The sequence below is a fragment of the Hirundo rustica genome, chromosome 3 (genome assembly GCF_015227805.2).
Source record: "Hirundo rustica isolate bHirRus1 chromosome 3, bHirRus1.pri.v3, whole genome shotgun sequence".
NCBI lineage: Eukaryota > Metazoa > Chordata > Aves > Passeriformes > Hirundinidae > Hirundo > Hirundo rustica.
Window position 1 is genome coordinate 71,750,814 of NC_053452.1, and position 19,836 is coordinate 71,770,649.

A 19,836-nucleotide genomic window follows, 5' to 3' on the forward strand; every position below is an offset into this window, starting at 1 on the left:
AAATAGTTGCAGAAGGATGAGGCTGAACAGCATACTGGGGTCTGAGAATCATGAGAGGCTGTAGCCTGGGAAGTTGCTTTTGTTATCCAGGTGTGGCTTTATGGGAAGGCGGGAAATTCTATCCCTGTTAAAATCATCTCACCTCATTCTGTGGCCTGTTAACCACTGTTCATATTCTCAGTGTGGTAACCACCTCTCCAGATTTTGGGCAGTGAGTGAGCTGCTCTGGAAATAGTAGCACTACTGGAGGAGAGGAAATCGTGTGTGCCAGGGGAAATTCTGAGGTTCTGCTGAAGTCATTGTCTGCTGGTGCATGCCTCTCCACCCATGACCTGATGTACAAGAGGAAAGACAGCATCTGTCCTCGTGTGACAGGCATCATGTTTGTGGTTTTTTAGGTGAAGATTGGGTTGGGTGGAATGGAAAGGAAGTACTTTTCTGTGTAGCATATGGATAAATTGTGAAACTTTTAGGAGATATTTCGGAAGCCAGAAGCATAAATGCGGTCTTTCTGAAATCAGTCTACTTAAAGAAAAGACGACTGGTAGCTAAACACAAATAGATAGATGCACCCCCGCTACTGGATATATTCCTTGTGGTTTTTAATGCCCTATTTTCTGTAAATGTACTCTAATGCAAGTAGATTGTCACAGGATAAATAGATGTCTTGTGAGCTAGAACCGAGAGATAAATATGGCTGGAATGGAGTTATGAAATCAGACTGTTGAAATTGCCTGTGATGTTTTTGATACAGGTTTATGTGAGAGGTCATTTAGTACTGTTGTCTGTACAGATGATACCTGTTTCTTTGTGACCAGTTCATACTGCAAAGGGTCTACTAGTATGTGAAAATAAAAAACACAACTCCTTGAGCTTTCTGAGAAAATCAAAGTCAACCCTTAAGTAACTGTTCTTTCAAAGATGCAGGACATGGAGGGAGTAAGATGCCACCAATAAAAGTACTTGCATTAAGGCTACTTACATCGTCTGTTAATACTTTTTGCAAATCTACTTGTATAGCCAGGAGAGGCTACCAGTTTGTTCACAATTGTCCCTTTCTTCAGAGAACTGAATGAAGTTGTGATTGATAAGTATTTCTTCGTGTAGAAAGAAGGCAAGTAGTTTTTTTTTTTTTAAATACAAGCACACGTGACCTACGTTGAAGTATAAAACTTATTATTTTGTGCCCTGGTTGATAAATCAGTGGGGATAGATGTTTTCTGTTGGTAGTGTCATGCAGGTGGAACTTTAATATGTTTCTTGCAGATGTGCAGTGTTTTTTTCTAAGTTGTCGCTTTCATGTTTAAGTTTTTCAGATTCTATTCACAGTACTTCATAGAAATGTGTCAGTGTTTTTCCTGCTAAAGAAAAGCATACGCAGCACTGAGATTCAGTCTTTCACAGGGTTACTCCTTAGAAGCTGGGAAAACTAATCATGCCACACCTAGTTCTACTACTGTGTCTAAATTCTTTACACTAGCTTAACTAGCTTTGACAAATTTTAAATAGATCCTTGCTGTTCTGCAGACTACACTGTGATTTCTGGAACTCATCCTCAGGGAGTGACATTAGCTGCAATTTGAAATTCATTGGAAGAGAGTCAGCAGGAAGATGTCTACCTCTAGAAAGAGAAGAATGTCCAAAAAAAGACCCCCACAGGACAATATTTAGACATATGTGTAGCAAAGCAGTTGTAACAGAGCTGTTGTTTTCATAAACTTAGCTAAAACATCAGCTTTTAACTATGAAAGTCAGTTTCTAGGTTCTTATATTACTTGGCATTAGGTACGTACCACTGTTTCTGCCTTTGTTTTGAGGGATGCCAGTGTCTCACTTTGAATTCTTGCATGTGAAGAACTGTTTTGATCTTCAAGTACGCTATTTCTCTCTGTTTGTTTCTTCTGGATTGGTTACGAGACTTTACATTTTTATTTGAGCAAATAAATTGAACTGTATTTTACAGGCCTATGCAGATGTCTGTTGGCAAATAACAGTCCCAGTAATGTTATCTAGTAATCTTGGGCCCAGTTATGCTGAGACACTCAGATTTGTAGGGTAGAAGAGGAGCAAGGTCTGCCCCAGAAGAACTTTCATTATTGTTCTGTCTTCTTTAATGTCTTTATACTTGGCCATTTTCATATAAGAAACTAGATTTATCTCTCTGCTTAGATTTTTAGTCAGCTTAATATACACCAGTCCCAACAGCAGCATTCCCTTTTGCAAGTTCAACACCAAACATGTAAACTTTAATGGAAAAGATATTAGCAGTCTTTTCTTTATGCCCCCGTTTTTGGAAAATACTCATCCTTTTGATCCACAGTTTCCAGAGTTTGAGTTCTCTGTGATAAGGAGGAAACACTGTATGAAATTCTGTTATTTAATTTCCAACTCTTCTCAATAACCTAATGAGGAGGGAACTGTCACTGTTATCCTCAGAATTTCTTTCAGGTAAGGCAATCCCTGGCTCCCTTTCTGGTATTTTGGGTTTCTGTATTTTGAAGCAGTCTTCACTATTTTTCTTGGAGTTATGTTGGGGAGTGAAGGTAGGAGTAAAGGTAGGGTTTTTTTCAGGATTAGATTGCTCCTACTGCGACATGTTAGCTTTGCTGTAAAAGCCTTAGAAAAATATCCCATGATATGTACTTGTATTTCCAGAATAGTTTTGATGGTCCCTTGCAAAAGCTTTTTAAAGTGCCAGTTTGTAATGGGTTAAGAGGAAAGGGCCTCTGGTGGAATGGCACGAGAATTCAAGTGTAAAAATGTGGCAAGCCCTTGTTAGGAAGGGGAGTACTGATGATGCCACCACTCTGGTTTGGCTCTAAGGTTTGCTCCGTTCAGCATGGTCATAAGCAACTGTGAAAATAAAATTAATAAGGAGGGAATAAAGGTGGGTTTTAAAACTTACGGAAACTAAAGGCACTGGATTTGTGGTAGTGAATGCTTGTGTTATTATAAAATGGAAAGTGATAGTAAGTGTTGATAAAACAAAATCTGGAGGAAGGAAAACCACAGCCTCTACAGTGCTGGACATCTGATCAGTTAATTTCCAAAGAAACCTTTTTTCTATCTGAACAAGATATACTACTATAACTCCTTAAAGAATTCAGTGGGAGAGATAGTTGTCATTTACTGAAAGGTTAAGAGTTACTTGAGGAATGGTAGTTGTGCATCTGCAATGCTGAATGTTGTGTGCCAGTATAATCAAATAAAAGGGATATAAAATCAAGTCACACAGGCTAGCAGTAGTCACATGGATTGGTTGAAGCTGGAACTGACAAATATTTCCAGTATCTATAAGGAAAAATGTTTGTAAGTGGCAGATATGCTATAGTTCATTTATGTCAGTGATTCTGCTTGATTTTCAAGGCACTGCTTAGAAATGGTTGATAAAATATTGAGAGCCAGTATAAATTAGGTGCTTGTCACTTATTTCTCATAATTTTCTCTTGTTTATTGTCTGGGATTTCTGCTTGAAAACATGTTAAAATTCTGGTTTTACAGAAAGTTGTTGAACTTTTATTTTTCCTGAAACATTTTCACTGCAGCCTGTTTCTTGTCAGCAGTGCGAGAATGGTTGTTACATTCTTCCGTAAGTAGAAGATTCCAGTGTGTTTCTTTTGCATAAATATATGCCTATTTAAAATTATAGTTTATTCTTCATCATACAAGGTATGTGATACATGTATTTTTCTTGATCTGTCATTTCTCTTTTTAGAATTTTCCAGAAAAGGATCTTCTACACTGCCATTCTAAGGATGTGATTGAAGCTCATTTTATGGCTTGTATAAAAGAAGCAGATGCTTTAAAGCACAAAAGTCAAGTCATCAATGAAATGCAAAAAAAGGATCATAAGCAACTGTGGATGGGATTACAGAATGGTAAATGCAAACATCAAGTATTAATTATATTCAGGTCAAACAAGCTAATAAATAATTTCTTCAAATTTCAGTTATTGCATGAGGTATAAAATGTCTTTCTGCAGAATTTTTATCTAGTGTCATAGAAAGCATTGATGGTTTTGGTGGTTTTTTGTTTTTTTTTTTTTAAACTAAAGTCATAATTTTGCTGATACTTCAAATGTGCCTTGAGTTATTCAAGGAATTAGATTGGGTTGTGACTATTTTAACAAACCAAAACTAGCAACAAATCAAAATAGATAGATAAATATTGTCTAGTGTACTTTTGTGCAAATGATGATCTTTATTTGGGAGACACCTGGGGTGTAAGTGTTCAATATTAGCTGTCTTGGACTGTACATAAGAGATTGTCTCCTCTAGTTAATGCTAATGGGTTGTCACTGGTAAACAATACAGGTAAACTGTAAAAAAAGTTGTCCAGTAGATTTAATAATTTACTTTTCTCTCTGCCATTTTTTTAAATTGCTTTATGGCTTTCCCAAGGACTTCTGCATAAATAAGTATTGATTTGAAAAAGTCAGCAAAATTATTCAGAACAAGATCTTTCATTAGTGTTCTTACTTTGCACAGATGGTATAAATCAATATTACAGTGCAAAATAAAACTTCTGTTTTTAGTGTCTTCTGTATTAAGGTTCATAGAGCCCTGTAAGTTGATAAGCTTTTGTCAGTATTTCAGAAACTGCTCTCTGGAATGGGTGATCGTGCACTTTCATTGCATTTTTCTCATCTCCTGAAGCTGTCATTTATATTATCCCTAGTAAATTTATTTTATGAAAGCATTTTAGTGTAAGCATGAAGATGTTTGCTCTGTGTTGAGAGACAAAATACTGAACACTTAGAAATAACATCTTCCCATATGTGCATAAGAAAAATTAAGTGAAACAGAAGAACCTTAGAATGCAAGACTTGAACCATGCTTTTGGTTTAGAAAAGAAGGTTCCAAGTTAGTTTTGGTTTAATGTGTGTATTTAGTGAGTGTGTGGCATTTTTTTTCATTGTTTAGTTTCCCTTTCACATTAAAGGTACTCCAGTGATAATTTTGAAGATGAATGGTTATTAAAAAATCTGCTTTCTATTTTTTATTTAACTGGAGGAGAGTTAGAAATCAAGGCATTATCTTAATTTTCCATTTGAGTGGTAAGGTCTTGAGGAAGGCCATGCATACCTGCAAAAATTTATCAAGAAATTACACTTTATCTGGTTCAGTTCCAAGTACCACTTGAGAGATTCTGTATTGCATAGATAACAGTCAGCAAATTGACTTATACTGTGTTTAGTTTTGTGAATTAACAGTAAATAAGAGTTCCGGTCCAGTGAAAGCCAAAATCAGTATGGAAAAATACGTTTCCCTAAAGCTTACATCAATACAAGTCAATTTAAGGAGAAATTCTAATAATTCTGTGAAAAAAAAAAGTATTTTGCTGTAATAGTATTTGTCTTTCAAGCGGTTTAGTTCAAGAAGCAAAGAGCTGTGCCAGCATAATTTTGTTTTCTATTTCAAAAATTACTATATTCTGTCACTTCATCCCAGTACTCAGGCATTCCCAGGAGTGCATTTTATGTGCTCCTTTTATTGATGCTTTTTAAAATTAATGCTAAAAGACCTCTAACGTGAGTCACATGGTGAGTATACAGTTTTACAATATGAACTGAATAATGATAGAAGAATTGACTAAATGATGAAACAGTACAAATTAAAGTTCTTTTAACCCAAAGTTTTAGAATCTTGATACTTTCAGTATTTAAGGTAAGAGGACAGATAAACAGCATGCTGGTTTTTTGTACTCATCTTAGGCTTTATCTTTTAGTTGATTATTTGTCTAAGAATATCTTCAGTTATAGGGAAAGCAGAATTTTTCTGTTTTGGTCTATAATGTTAAGAACAGTGGTTGCCTAGCAAAGTTGATTTCAAGGTTTCACTGTACTTAATGAGAAATTGCACCTGTGGAATCTGACACCTGAATGAGAAGTTTAAGCAATCTTTTGAATACTTTCAAATGCTAATTTTAATTTCTCAACTCTTCATAAAAGAGAAACAAGAAATGCTTGTGAAACCAAGAAAACTCTTTTTAAGCATATTGTATCTTTCAATACGTTTTTATAGGCTTTCATTTGAGATGTAATAATTTTAAACCACTTTGTGAAACAGAATGAATGACCACAAAAAAGAAAAGAAAGTAGCATTTGTGATAACTGCTTTGTAAGTAAAGATACATTTGCAGGCTGTTTTTTCTGTGCAACTTCAAACAAATTTTCTTCAGTTCTTAATTATAGGAAGTATTTGTTTAACGAGTGATAGCATTACTTAGAAGACTTGTCCTGAATTTACATTTTTGAAAAATTTACATTTTTGAAAAAAAAACCTATCCAGTCTTGTTTGTTTGGAGAACTATAACTATCAAGTAATTTGTAATTTGGTATAAATGATTCTGCTGAGTAGCAGAACAGGTAACATGTGAAACTTACCAGTTGCCTGTAGATAGCTTTTAAGAGAAGAGCTGTAATAGTGAATTTGTGGGAAAATCTTGTGCTGGTAACAGCTGGTGGTTATTCATACCAACCTTTACAACCCTCCTCCCTTGATTTCTGGTTTTATGTTAATCTGATACCAAATCAGGAAGGAAAACATATTCTTCTATTTTGTGCTGTGGTTTTTCTTGCTCTTCACAGACACTTTTTGATTAATAAGCCAGATATTTCTAGGTAGAACTCTTCTTTGGCACAGGTACATTTTTAACCAGCCGTGGTTGTCTCTCTGTGGTAGGGAAGTGATAAAAGCAGATGATGTGGCTATCCTGACCTTTGTTCCTTTGTATGAATTGTTAAAATTCTTTGGTCAGAATTCATGGAAAATGTTACTACCGTTTTTGCTTTAATAGAGTTATTGTCATTTTTATCATGGATGAAAAAGATTTTCAAGTGGGTGGTTTTTTTTTTTTTTCTTCTTGCCTTTTGTGTGGAAAAATAAAGGCTTTCAGCTTTGAAACTCTAAGACTATGAACCTACTGATGACTTAGGATCAAACAAATGAAATCCCAACTGTTTCCAGGGGGAGAGCTGTATTTTTTGCATGGTTCAAAGAATCAATATCTATAACTTCGGTTATATAATGGTTCTGATAAATGAGGGGATTTAGATTCAGCACATCTGCTTTTTATCAGTTGTGGACTAACAGAAGCAACTCTACCCTTAAATTTTCATAGGCATCATTTATAACCAATGAAGACTAGACTTGCTATTTCTGATACATGAGTGGGAGAAATAAACAGTAAAAAGTCGTAACTATTTTAAGGTTTCTTTTATATATTATAAAATATAATGAAGTCATTATTTTACTGAAAATACTGTGGAAAAAGAATTTAATACTCATTCATGCTTCAAGGCTTACCAAAAGTTAAGCGGCCATATTGAATTGTTCTTATTAGAGGAGAAAAATCCTGCAAGCGTTCAGAATATACAATATTTTTTTCTGTTAATGCGTCTGATCTCTTTCTTGCCTTACTGGCAGAATCAGGCCTGTGTTGTCTTGCATTGATTTCCAAAGTTTATCTAAACTATTCTTGGGTTTTTGAGAGGCGTAAGTTGTGTTTGTTCTCAGTCCTCACCTTTCTGTTTAGAAATGTTCGAGCTGCAAAAAAAAAGGAAGTGTCTTACAGCTTTTCTTGTTCAGTGTTCACTTGATCTGCTCAGGTTTGATGGGTGTGTTTCTCCTCTTGATAGAGAACTGGTGGAAGCAATGTTGTCCTTTACCTCATGGTGAGCATGCTTTAGTAGCTGAAAAAATCTCTGTGGCCTCAACTCATAATTTGAAATTTGCTTTGAAAATCTTCTGGAGTTTATCAGGAAAACGAATAAAAAGCTACTAGTTTTTAAGTCACAAAGCTACCTTGTTTACTTCTTCCCCAAATTGCTGCCAAAATAGGGAGTTCTTTCCATGTTCAATCTGTGCAAGTTTGGTTAACTGTGGAGAAAAATTAAATAATTCATTTGAACTTTGAATATTAGTGTATTGGTTAAAAGTGATTTTTAAAACCCAGTTGTTACCTTCCTGGGCTGTTAGTTAAACATTTCTCAATAAGGCAAATTAGAATTTGCCTTATAATTAGCATTAGTGCGTGCTTATTCTGGAGTTGAGCTATCAGCACACACCAAACATCGGTGTTGCTGACGCTGTGGAACTGAGGGAAATGTGATTTAGACTGGTTGGGATAGCCCTGCACAAAGTCACCCCAGTGCTGGTTTGGTGTTGAGCAGGATCTGGCATCGATCAGGCTGGACCTGCAGAATGAATCAGCTGCATCAGAGCAGGCCTTCCTGGGGATGTGCTTGTTTTTTTTTCCATAGCAGTGGGTTTTTGTTTGAGGTTTGGTTAGCTGTGGTGGGTTTTCTGGTAATGGATTGCAACCTAGACCTCACTGTTAGTTCTGCAGTGTTTATGGGATTGTTACGCTTCCTGCACAAACGACTGAGCCAGTGCTCCGCTGATACGGGTGCATATTTTGAGTCTAAACTGCCATCCCTCTGAAACTGCTTGTGGCTTTGTTACTCCTCTGTGCTGGCCTGGTGTCCACTCGAATAGCAGCTGTTTGCTGCACCACAAGGTGGGAAATTGATGGCAGCCTGAATTCCCCTGTTGGCTTTCTCTTCTCTGCTCTCGAACAGGAAAGCAGAGCAGGTCTGCTCTGTCTGAGGCCAGTGAGAACCTGTGGGTCTCAAAGGAGGGCGTGAATTGTATGAAGGCAGAGAAGGAAGGAAAGCAAAAGATAACACGGTATTCATGACCCTACTGAAGTCTCTGCTGTGAGAGGAGGTTTCCTAGAAATGAGGTAGAAATAGTGTTTCTAGCGTTTTCAACCTCCAGTTTTCGATGGCCATGTGCCTAATGAAAACCATTACATTCTGAAGGAGCAAACTTCGAGGTCTCTTTTTGCTGCCTTCTGCTTTTCTTCCTCCCCTTGCTCTCAAAATAAGTCATTTCCTGAAAGATGTGTATGATCTAACTAAAATTTAGAGTAAACTATCTCTAGAAAATGGACTTCACTTTTAAATTTAACTTTCTTTAGTTGTTGAGGGCTTCTTGTTTTGCAGTTTGAAATACTTCTAACTTAGTTTCTGCTTGTAAACTCCTGAATTTATTAATAGGCTTTAATATAAAGGTTCCTTAACTTTTAAGAAAAGCTTTATTTTAGGAAAAACATAGTACAGGGAAAGTAAAGTGGGTTAGAAAGTTACATGGTGTTATGCTGGTCTGTTTTCATATATATAGAGCGAGCATAATTGGCGATGAAGAAATCAAAATTCCAAGGCTATCCTAGACATGGGGCAGAGAGCTAGAGGATGGCTAAAATTGTCAGTCCTTTTCCCTCTGACTTACTCAGGAAAGTCTGTAACATGCCCTGCTGTTAATTCCTAAACAGCCTGTGGGGTATGTATTTCAAAAATGGCATATATTTGTTTGTCATCAGAGCTTTTCTTTTAGGTTAAGTGACAGAACTTCTGAGATCACCTGCCTTTTTTTTTTTTTTTTTTAACTATAAAGAAAGCTTAGATTTTGTAGGATGTATGCAATTTCTTATTTTATAGAAGAAAGGAAGTAGTCCATCTTGATGACTCCCCGAGGTGACACACCAAGTCCTGCACCAGAGACAGGAAAAAGCCCGTATGTCGTGGCAGTCTAAGAACTGACTGGGAAGCAGCTTTCTGCAAGCGGGTTATGGTGAACAAGAAACTGAGCTGAAAGCGTGTCGTGTCATAAATAAAGATGAAGTGGGGAGCTACTCAAGCCCTTGTGCCCCCTGCTTGGCTCAGTACTTGTAAAGCTGTACTGGGAGTGCCATCTCCTCTTGGGACCCCAGGACAAAAGGAATGTGGGCAAACAGAAAAGAACCCAGCAGGGTGCTGGTAAAATTCTTAGTGGCTGGAGCACATGCTGTATTAGCGGGTGGGGGAACCGCCCTGTTTAGCCTGAAGATGGAAGCTGAAGGTGGATTTAATACCAGCTTTACCTGAAATGAGGGCCCCTAGAGCGGATGGGGCCCTCTCACTCATCTCCACTGGCAGTGGAGCTGGGCAATTACCAAAAAACAGTTCCTAGTTACAGCAGCAGGAAGTCTGATGGTACATGGGGAAGGGAGGGTGGGGTCGGGTGGGCTGGGGGGCGGTGAAAATGATTGAGTGGAAACCCACAGAGACAGTAAAACTTCACTAGGCAAGGCCTTGAGCAAATTCGTTTAACTTTGTGTAGGCAGTTCTTTTGGGGCAGGGTGAGGAGCTGTTATTCCAAAACTTGACCTCCAAAGGCACTTCCAAACTAAAGATTTTTTGTCATTCTTGTACATGTTTTACAGCAGTCTTTGGTCTCAGTGCTTGGTATGCTTCTGCCCAGGTAATTCCATGGTTCATATGGTTGTTAGACAGAGGTGAGCCACTGAGAATGGACAAGTTTTGTGTTTTTTAAACTTCAGTATTGAACGTAGTTGTGTGCAAGCTGCAAGTTGCTATTGCTTGCATAGAGCTACAGATATAATTTAATTTCAAGCTTTCTGTTTAATTTATTCCAGTCAATGGTTTTAAAGAGAAACCAGGAGTAGTCCGTACAAAATTGTCCATGTGTGCTACCCTGAGGGCTACACCAGTTTGTTCACTTCTTTGACTTTCTAATAAGATGCTGAAATACAATAGCCATGAATTAGTATTTCCTTTCTGAATTTCAAGTCTTTCCCTTGTTTTTATATTAATTCTTTCTGTTTTATAAATCTTCTCAACAGCCTTCTTGATATATGTCCAGTCCCAGAGTCTGATAATCTCTGATAGCAGTTGCATCACTAACAAATACAGAAACAAAATAATTCCTCACTGTTATGATATTTTTGTTGATAAAGATTAGTGTGGGTTATTTTAGTTCTTTTGCCTACTGCACTGCAGTGGAAACTTCATTTTAAGCATCTGTGTGCTCTTACCAGGGTTTTTCATTGCAAGGTATTTGTAGATGTATTTTTCCATTCTGTGATAATTGTTCAGATTGTTTGTGTGTGCAGATTTAAAGCTGTGCTACAGTGAAATGCACTTGTTGATGGCAAGCACTTGAGCAGTGCCCTTTACCCTCTCAGTGATCCATCCTGTTGTAGTCTCATGTGGGTGAAGGAGATGTGTCTAACTTCAAGATCCATGTGAAATTTCAAATTGTTTGAAGCATGACAGCACTTGAGTTTCAGAAAACGACTGTAAGAGGCTGGTATGAAACTAATTTTTCTGGTTGCCTGAAAAATATCTCAGGCTGAGACCCAGGGGCAAAAGGGCCTTTTAGCACTCAGCTTGGACTAATCCTTAGTTAACACTGCTCAATAGTAAGAGGTTCAGCAGTTGCTGTCTATTAACAGTAAAGAATGATGGGATTACCAAGAACTTTTTAACATAACAAGGTATAAATTTGGATTAATTTCAATGACTGCTAAAGGATCTCCAATCTGGGCTAATGGAGGAAACAACAATTCTCAGTGTTTCCCTGTGCCAGTAATTTTTTCAGCAGTTTTAATGGGTGCTTTAAAGGCATGAATAATTTCACTGATAGGTTTCTGAACCCTACATGCATAATGTGGCATACTGTGTTTGTAAATTTATGTTTGAGTTTACTTTGTTACTTTATGAACTTGTGTACTGAGATTATTGTCATGGGTGACATTAAGTCTTTGTAGTTTTGCCAACTCAGACTTTTTCTAAATATGTAGATAGATTATTTTCAAAGCTCTCCTTAGATTCTGTGCATCTCTATAGTACTGAAGGCTGATGTCTGTCTGGCATTTGGGCGTTCAGTGACTGCATTTCCAAGCAATTAATAGTTATAAAGATTAGTGACTTGACTGATATATTTCTCAATTACTTGGTTATTAATTTTCTGATCTTTGACATAAAATACATAGAGAAGTTTTTATATTTCACTTTAGTCAAATTTATGTAGCAATCATCTCTTGTTTAAGAAATATGATTAGTGGATATGTTTAAGAATATGATTAGTCATATGGAACTTATACTGTCACTAATCTCACTTCTGTTCAAATCTTACTGTCATTACTTTAAATATTGTTATTCAGATAGGGACATCTGCCTTTTGCAAGTACTGTTTTTTGCTAATACAGAAACTCTCTTAACACTTCAAGCAAGCACTTTCTTAAAAACAGATGGACTGTGAAAAACAAAAGGAATTAGATTTGACTGTTAGGTGGTTTAGATGTCATGCAGACTGCATAAGCTTTTTACGAGGGAGGGAGACAAGTGTGTAAAGTGCTTTTGCTGATAGGTAGAGAACTCTTTTTTTGTTTACTGGCTTGATGAAAACTCAGTTTTGTTTTGATTGTTAAATTTCCGGCCAGCACCTTCTGTCTTTGTCCTGTCTAGCCAATAAACTAATTAGGTCTTAATAGCTCATTGTACCACTAATAGCTTCCTTGAGACTTTTTAAAAATAGGAGGTACTGATACAAAAAAATGAGAGAAGGAAGAATCCTTTCACTTAGGTTTTTAAGGAGATTGGGGTGGATATTTGTCAGTGGTTTTGTTTGTTTATTTTAACCTTTAAGACTTAAGGATTCTGAGAAAAGCATTCACTTTTGGATTTTGTACTTTTGGAGCTTTAGTATTCTGGCACTCAGCCAATGCTCTGCTAATAAAAGCTCTGGCCAGGTCATATATATCAGTATGCAAACTGAATAGTTTTTGGGGTTTTTTTCTCCTGCTTGCTTTAAAAATTTGTCTTAGTTTTCTTACACACAACTCTGTTTCTTGTAGTGAAAATACTATATCCCTGGAAAGATGTTTGGATGACAGCAGTATAAGGTTGTGAGGAGGAATTTGATTAGAGGTCTTCAGACAGTGCTGTACACAGTAGAGATCTCAAGATATCTGACTCCATTATGTCTAGCTAAAATTCCTGGGATATCAGGTGGATTGAAAGAACATGTTTGATTACAAAATGCAACAAGTTCATCGTTCAACTGTTGCAGATTTATCACTGTTATATTTGAAAACTACAGAAACTTAGAACTTTGAACAAAAGATTGTCTTAAGCACTGCCTAAGTGCTCAGAGAATAATCTGAGAGATATAAATTTTTAAATTATACTGCCTTAAATAAGGTTACTTGGTTTCTCGCATGTTTGGTGGGAGGTGAGGAAGTGGGAATGAAGAAAAGAAGTGAGTTCACTGCACATTACCACTGTTTAAGTTTTTTTTTTGTCATCCAGAGCCTCCTTTATTTGCCATATTTGAATGTCACAAGGGCCAATATACTTAATCTTCTGACAAAAGTCTTTTATTTGTTCATAATTTCTTTTTATTCTGATCCATAAGATGTGTTGCTCATTTCAGGTGAATTTTGAGAACAGTAAACTGTTCACCCAACTCTCCTAGTCACTGTAATATGAGCATTAAATAAGTAAATCAAGTTAATGTTTGTTTTATTTCTGTTCAAGTAGGATGTCTCCAAATATGGAGATTCCTTATTTAAGTCTGCCGAAGCTCACTAGCTTAAGTAGGTCTGGATTGTTTTGCTTTGTGTATCACCATAACAGTTTTCTCAAGTGAGTTAGAAGCGCTAATTGAAGTATAAATCTATCAGTGCCTACTGTGGAATGCCTGTTCACACATCTTAGTGAAAGCTGCAAGCTGTTCTGAGTGCTACCTCCAAGAATAAAGGAAGCATGCTAAATCTTCACCTTTGCTCTGGAATAGTTCCTGAGGAGGAGGCAGTCATCCTTGAGCGTTTTAAGACTAAACGTGTGACTCTGTAGGCTGGGATTCCCAAATGCGGGATTGTTTGATTACAGTCAGTTTCAGGCGTGTCACTGTCACTCCCAGCTCAGTGAATGATGGGGTAACACCCTGCATCCAGGCAGCTCCTCATGCCGGGCAGGTGCCTGCCTGGTGGTGCTGGCTGTAGCTCAGGTAAGTGCCTGTCAAGAGGGACTTGCTGCTAATCAGGAAACAAGGGTGTGGAAGTACTTTCTGAGATAAGTATCAGGAAATGCTTCTACAGCATACCTGGCAGGAGTTTGTTCACAGTTTCTTGGAAATTCCTGCCTTGTGTTGCACTCAGTCAGGAAAAGCAATGCATTATAAACCCTGCAGTATATACTAACCTGTGCCTTTTAGTGCACTGACAGGCATCTGTGCTGTATGCTGGAGTGAAGCAAATCTCAGACTCATTTTCTGCAAATGCTTTTAAGTGTAATCAGCACTTTTGGAAGCAGGAAGAGCTTTTGTCCTGCAAATACTTTCTGAATTTTATCTTGCTTCACTGGGGATGAATTTTTTAATGGGTATATTCAGTAAGAGCCCAGCTTCTTGAGACTTGGCTGAACATTTTGCTGAGAAGGGAAAAGTTGGAGGCTGTGTGTTCCTTCTGTAGAAACATCCATTGTGTTTGGTGTCTTGGAGAGTTAAGGCCTATAAGGAAATTGATCCCTTGCTCTTCCCCTTCTAAAGCTGCTTTCTCCAGTAAGGCTAGCAGCAGCTTTATTCATTTAACTCTTTGTATTCCTTTCTATCACTTCTGGTGTTAGTTATTTGCTTCATTAGAATAATTGATTTGCATATATAAAAGCCTTAGACCTGTGCTGTCATTAGTACATTTTAAATGTGATAAACTATTCAGTTATTGTAATGTCTGAACAGCATGAAATGGTGTGGAGGCTGTTTACCCTACCTACTTGGATAACAAAAATGTGTTTCAAGCATAAATATTTATTTTCTGGTTGTGTCATGAATCTTGCAGTGTATTTCCTGATCACATCATTGCCGATTATTTTAAGATCTACGTATCCAAATATAAACCACTCAAGCAATATTTCTCCTGCTTTCATTTCTCTATACTTTACACCCATTGTTCAGTTATAGCTGCGAACAATTAGATGTTTTTTGCAGACTGTGAGGCAGTGTGGACCAGTAACAGCAGGGAATGGAGAAACAAGCACTGTTAATTGAGTTAATGAGATACATAATTTATAGCCCAATATTTCCTTAACAATGGGAGATAAGATATGAGTTAAAGTTGCTTTCTCTTTCAGTTCAATAAATCACCACATCAGTGTTTTCATGGGAGAACGCAGATGACCTACCTTTGGCTTCAGGCTAAATAGGGAAGAGAAATGTGGGAAAAATAAATTCATACAGGTTAAACTTCTGTAAGAAAAGTTTGCATGCTGTTCCAGTTGTGTCTCATTTACCTCTAGGCTGAAAAAAAAAAAGTTATTGATACTGACAAAGTCTAATTTTACCTTCACAGATAAATTTGAGCAGTTTTGGGCAATAAATCGAAAACTCATGGAGTATCCTCCAGAAGATAATGGATTTCGATACATCCCATTTAGAATTTATCAGGTAGGAGACAAAAAGATAAAATCAAAGTCTTCCACTGAGGTGTCATATATTGTAATCTGTTTTCAGAATTATATGTTTCCTTTTCTAGCATTATGGCAAAACTTTACGTGCTCACCTTTGCTGGACCCTTGAGTTGTATGGAATAGCAGACAAAATTGACTGTATTTATTCTAATAGGTAATTAACATTTATTATGTTGCAAGTGTGTAATACTTGAGAACGTGCTACAGCTGTAGAGGATGTTAGTCTTTTTTAAAAAAACAGTCCATCAACCTAATTCTGTTATTAAAAATAGCTGCTAACTATGAAGAATGCTTTCGATGCAAAATGCCTTGTGGAAGGTCTAAGCCACTTTAGGAGCAACACTTTTCCCTCAACCATTGTATGGGCTTCTTTTCTTGTAGGCATTTTAAGGTAGAAGTAATGGCATAGGTCTTGAATCTAGTTCTTATCTTTGTCTTCTAGTTGTATACTTATATCCCCAAACAAGCTTTGAATGTGGTTTTTTTTCTGTTTTAATACACCAGCACTTTATTTTTCTCAGTATTTTGTTTGGAGGCATATTCATTGGAATCCTTACAATTTTTCTTATCCCAAGGACATCTCCTTAGTTTTTTATAGCATTAAGGTCACAATGAAGTTTGGGGACTTATGTATGGTTACATAAGCTCATACAAAATTTGTGTAGCCTCTCTGTAAATTAAACAGTTGTACTCTGTTGGAATGTTTTAATCTATTTATATTTTAAGTTTTGCAGCAATAGCTATGAAAAGAAAGTCCTTTACTCATAGTACTGAATATTCTGATACTACTTTGTAATAGGTTATAATGACCATAGAAGCCTATACAGTCTTGCAGTGGGACTGGAGTAGCCTTTAATGTAAGATGTAAGACATTTACTGTCATAATGAAACCTTATATTGAGAACGGAAGTCAGTTATTTTGTCAGAGATCACAGCAGATGGCAAGGTTTGTATAAGAATCAAAAAGTATGTATCAGGAAAAGTAGTACTCACAGCATTTGTTTGGTTGGTGACTAAGTTATTTGCTTGTTCTCTGATAGGTGTGGGGTTTTTTAAGTCTTTTCATAGAAATCACGTAAATAGGTTTGCAAAAAAGGTTTTACTCTCTGAATAGGTCACAGATCTTTAGGGCATGAGCGAAGATTTCTATGATAACACATGATTTCAAGCTAATAAAGTTTTTTTAAAATAAATTTATAAATTCTGTCACTTGAATTAGTAGTACTTACCTTCATTCCCATTACCTTTTTGATTGGAAGTCCTTACTTGCTATGGTTTAAAGCAAAATAAGAACTAAGAATTGAAGACCAAAACCAAATAAAGATGATACTGAGACAACCTTTGAGAAGGTTGGTATATATTATTTTCAGTAATACTGCTCTTAGCATTTCTAAATATTTTCAGTCTTTTAAAAAATGTAGGTGCAGATGTCTCTCGCTTTTTTGTTTGGTTTGTTAGTGTGTGTACTGATTGCTGCTCTCTGTCTTTAAATGAATGTTCAGGAAACCTTAGGAAGGGTGAGATTATAATTTAATTCCAAACAAAGGTTTAGTGACAAACTTGCGTATGGAAAAATAACTGATTCTAAAGTGTTCTTCAGATGTATTTAACCCCCACCCTGAATGCATTTTATTTCCATTAGTCCTGGTAGAAATCCACTTGGTATTCCAATTGGTTGCTCATATATCCCAACATAAACACCTGATTTTACCTGAGTTTGTGTTGCAGTGGATATTTACTCCCTGTGTGTCTTCACACAGTGTTTTGGTAGATACTTAGGGATACACAAATGATGAGGCATTGCCTTCAATGGGAAGAGTACCTTCTTGTAGTCTCCATACCTTCTATTATGCCAAGTTATTAGAAGGAAATTCTGTGAAGGGAACTTTCGACATTGTTTTTTGTCAGTATGAGGTGGATGATTTTTTTTCCTTCAAAAAATTGTACTAGATTATGATACCAAGTAAGAAAAACCAATCTTAGATGCAATTAAATGTGAGTTGGCAAAGTTGCTGCAGAAAAAATGCATTCAATAAAGTGCTTTGATCGATTTTTTTTCACTGAAGAATTCATTGTTTTAAAAACTCAAAAACTTTTTCAGTTGTAAAGTTTGTCTATTAAAATACATTTCTAAAGAGTAATATGAATCATACCTCCTTTGGTGACCAAATCTGATGGAGTGTGTGGGAGAAAGAAATGGCAAAAATATGAACATCATACTTGGGTAAGTCAGAACTAAACTAACCACAGGTAATTTTAAAAACTCTTGTCCACCTCTTCTTTTAAGTATAGCAGCTAAGATTGGACCAGAATCCTGGCATCTACAGTAGATGATGTAAAAAAAGGTTGAGAATCACTAAGGATCAATTTGCTTGCAATTTTAAGAGTTAGCTAAGATATCTTGGAGATTTGATTGCCAGCTGTCTGTCGTGTTCTGTTAGCTGTGTTTAATGGAACTTGAACCAGACAAACCTTTAAATAGGTGGAAACTTTTTTTTACCAAAGACAGTTTAAAAATAGTATTATATTTTTGTGATACTTTTAATTCGATGTGTCAAAAAAGAAGTTCCCCACTTCATCACTTTGGACGTGTAAGCTGCTTTGTCTTCAACTGACAGGTGCACAAAAGCTTTTTTGCCTTTTAATCTGATAGTACTGTAGAATTGAGTGCTTTTTGCACTTGTTCTTTAATGGCAAGAAAGAAAATAATAGTAATGTTTTGAGTATATTTTGAATTCAAGTGTTGCTTTTCTTGTCCCATACTAGAGCTAGTTTGGCTTGTGGAATTTCCCCCCATGTTTATAAGACCAGCTGATGTTTCAGAGTCGAATTGAACAAATGGCTGATAGATGGCAGGAAGTTTTAATCAGTCTTTGGCTCCAGGCACTGTGACCGGGCATACTAGTCAGGAGAGGAGTCTCTATGTGCTGATAGAGACTGCTCTGATGAACTGCTGCCTGCTGTGGGAGCATTCTGACTCTCAGTTTTTGTGCACTTAATTTGTACTTATTCCCCAGTTTTTGTTTCTTGCTCTCTCACTATGTCGTGCTCACTTACTTCATCATGCTTTTCTCTGGAGTCTGCCCTCTGAGAATATGGGATTTAAAGCTATATATTGTATTTCATTCTTGAGATTAAAATTACAAAAGTATTGGAAAGAAAGTGGATTAAAACTCTTCATGCCAAGTTCTCGAGTGTTTTCAGAGTCACAATTGCTTGAGGCAGGCTGGCTGTTTTGTGTTTGCTGTCCTGAAATGGGATGATATGGGATTGTTTGCATTTTCCTTTATTTTGTACTGAATGAGCATTTCCTTTGCTTCCATTTTCTAAGGGGTTTGATTATTTTATTAATTTTATTGCTTATAATTACATAGTAGGCCTTAACTTGAACAGGTTTTCCTATCATAAGTCCCTTAAGATGTTGAGATTAAGTTGTGTAGTCACAAATTGTTAGGATGTTTATCTTCCTTTGTAACATGAGTGAAATTTTCCATACTTGATAATATATCAGTTAAATTCAACACTTTGCTCTTTATGTCCAAACTGCAGTATTGAGATGTCTAAGTAGACATAAATGTTTACCATGACCTGTCCTCTAAAAGTGGGAAATGAAATATTTTAAAACATTATTAATATCTGTCTCACTAAGTGAATCAGAAGCTCAAGCATGGCCATTTCCAAGCAATTGAAGACTGTTTCATCCATATTTCCACATTAATTGGCAGAGCTCAGATAAGCAATTGCAAAAGCCATTGCAAGTATGCAAATCAACAGCACAATTTGGCTCATGTTATGACAACTATTAAAACAACTGATCAAAACAGATTGTTTGGAAAAATACTGGGTCTACCTGTAGAGTTTTCAAGTAATAATACATCTACCTTTTTATGCTAGTAGATTTTTTTTTTTTGCTGTTGTTGAAAAGTCTCCATTGCATTGCAATTCTGAGCTTGTCTGACTTGCGTTTCTAAATTCTGTTTTGCCTTACCCCACTTTAAAATCATGTGACTTTCTGACCTCCCATATTTACTTATGGATTGGTATCAGGAGCTTTCTTTGGCAAGCAAATCAATTGAGCTTTTTAAGCCTCTTGTCATGAGACCTTCTTATCAGCACCGAAGTTGGTTTTTAGTCATCTTTTCAAATGCTAGTTGATAGCTTAATAATCCTCAAGATTAATATTTGGGTTAGGGAGACATAAAGGGCAGAAATAAAGTTTATGGTTATAGGGTATTAAACCAAAAATGCTTCAAGCTTTGGTGGAATACAGGTGAAGTTAGCTGCTACTTGAAACTTTAGATCTGAAAAATGGTATGAAAGAAGTTTCAATGCAATAACTTGTCAAGCAAAAGAACTATAAAATGTGCTGTTGACCTGAAGAGGGCAACACAACACAGCAAGTTTCAGCATTTTGTTGCCTAGAGTAGAATGCGCTTGAATAGATCCATGTGCAATACCTTATTTTTTTTCTTAATTAATGAAAATGATGCTTTCATAAAGGATCTGCTGAAAATAGACAGTTT

The 19,836-nt window shown here is 36.4% G+C and overlaps 1 protein-coding gene across 1 annotated transcript in view; it reads left to right on the forward strand.

Moving 5' to 3' along the window:
* Window positions 1-19,836, forward strand: part of ATG5 (autophagy related 5) — a 71,607-nt gene that overhangs the window by 16,299 nt on the left and 35,472 nt on the right. The window contains exons 5-6 of the mRNA XM_040059473.2: window positions 3,716-3,878; window positions 15,196-15,290. Of these exons, the coding sequence (XP_039915407.1) occupies window positions 3,716-3,878; window positions 15,196-15,290 (258 nt within the window). The remainder of the gene's footprint in view (window positions 1-3,715; window positions 3,879-15,195; window positions 15,291-19,836) is intronic.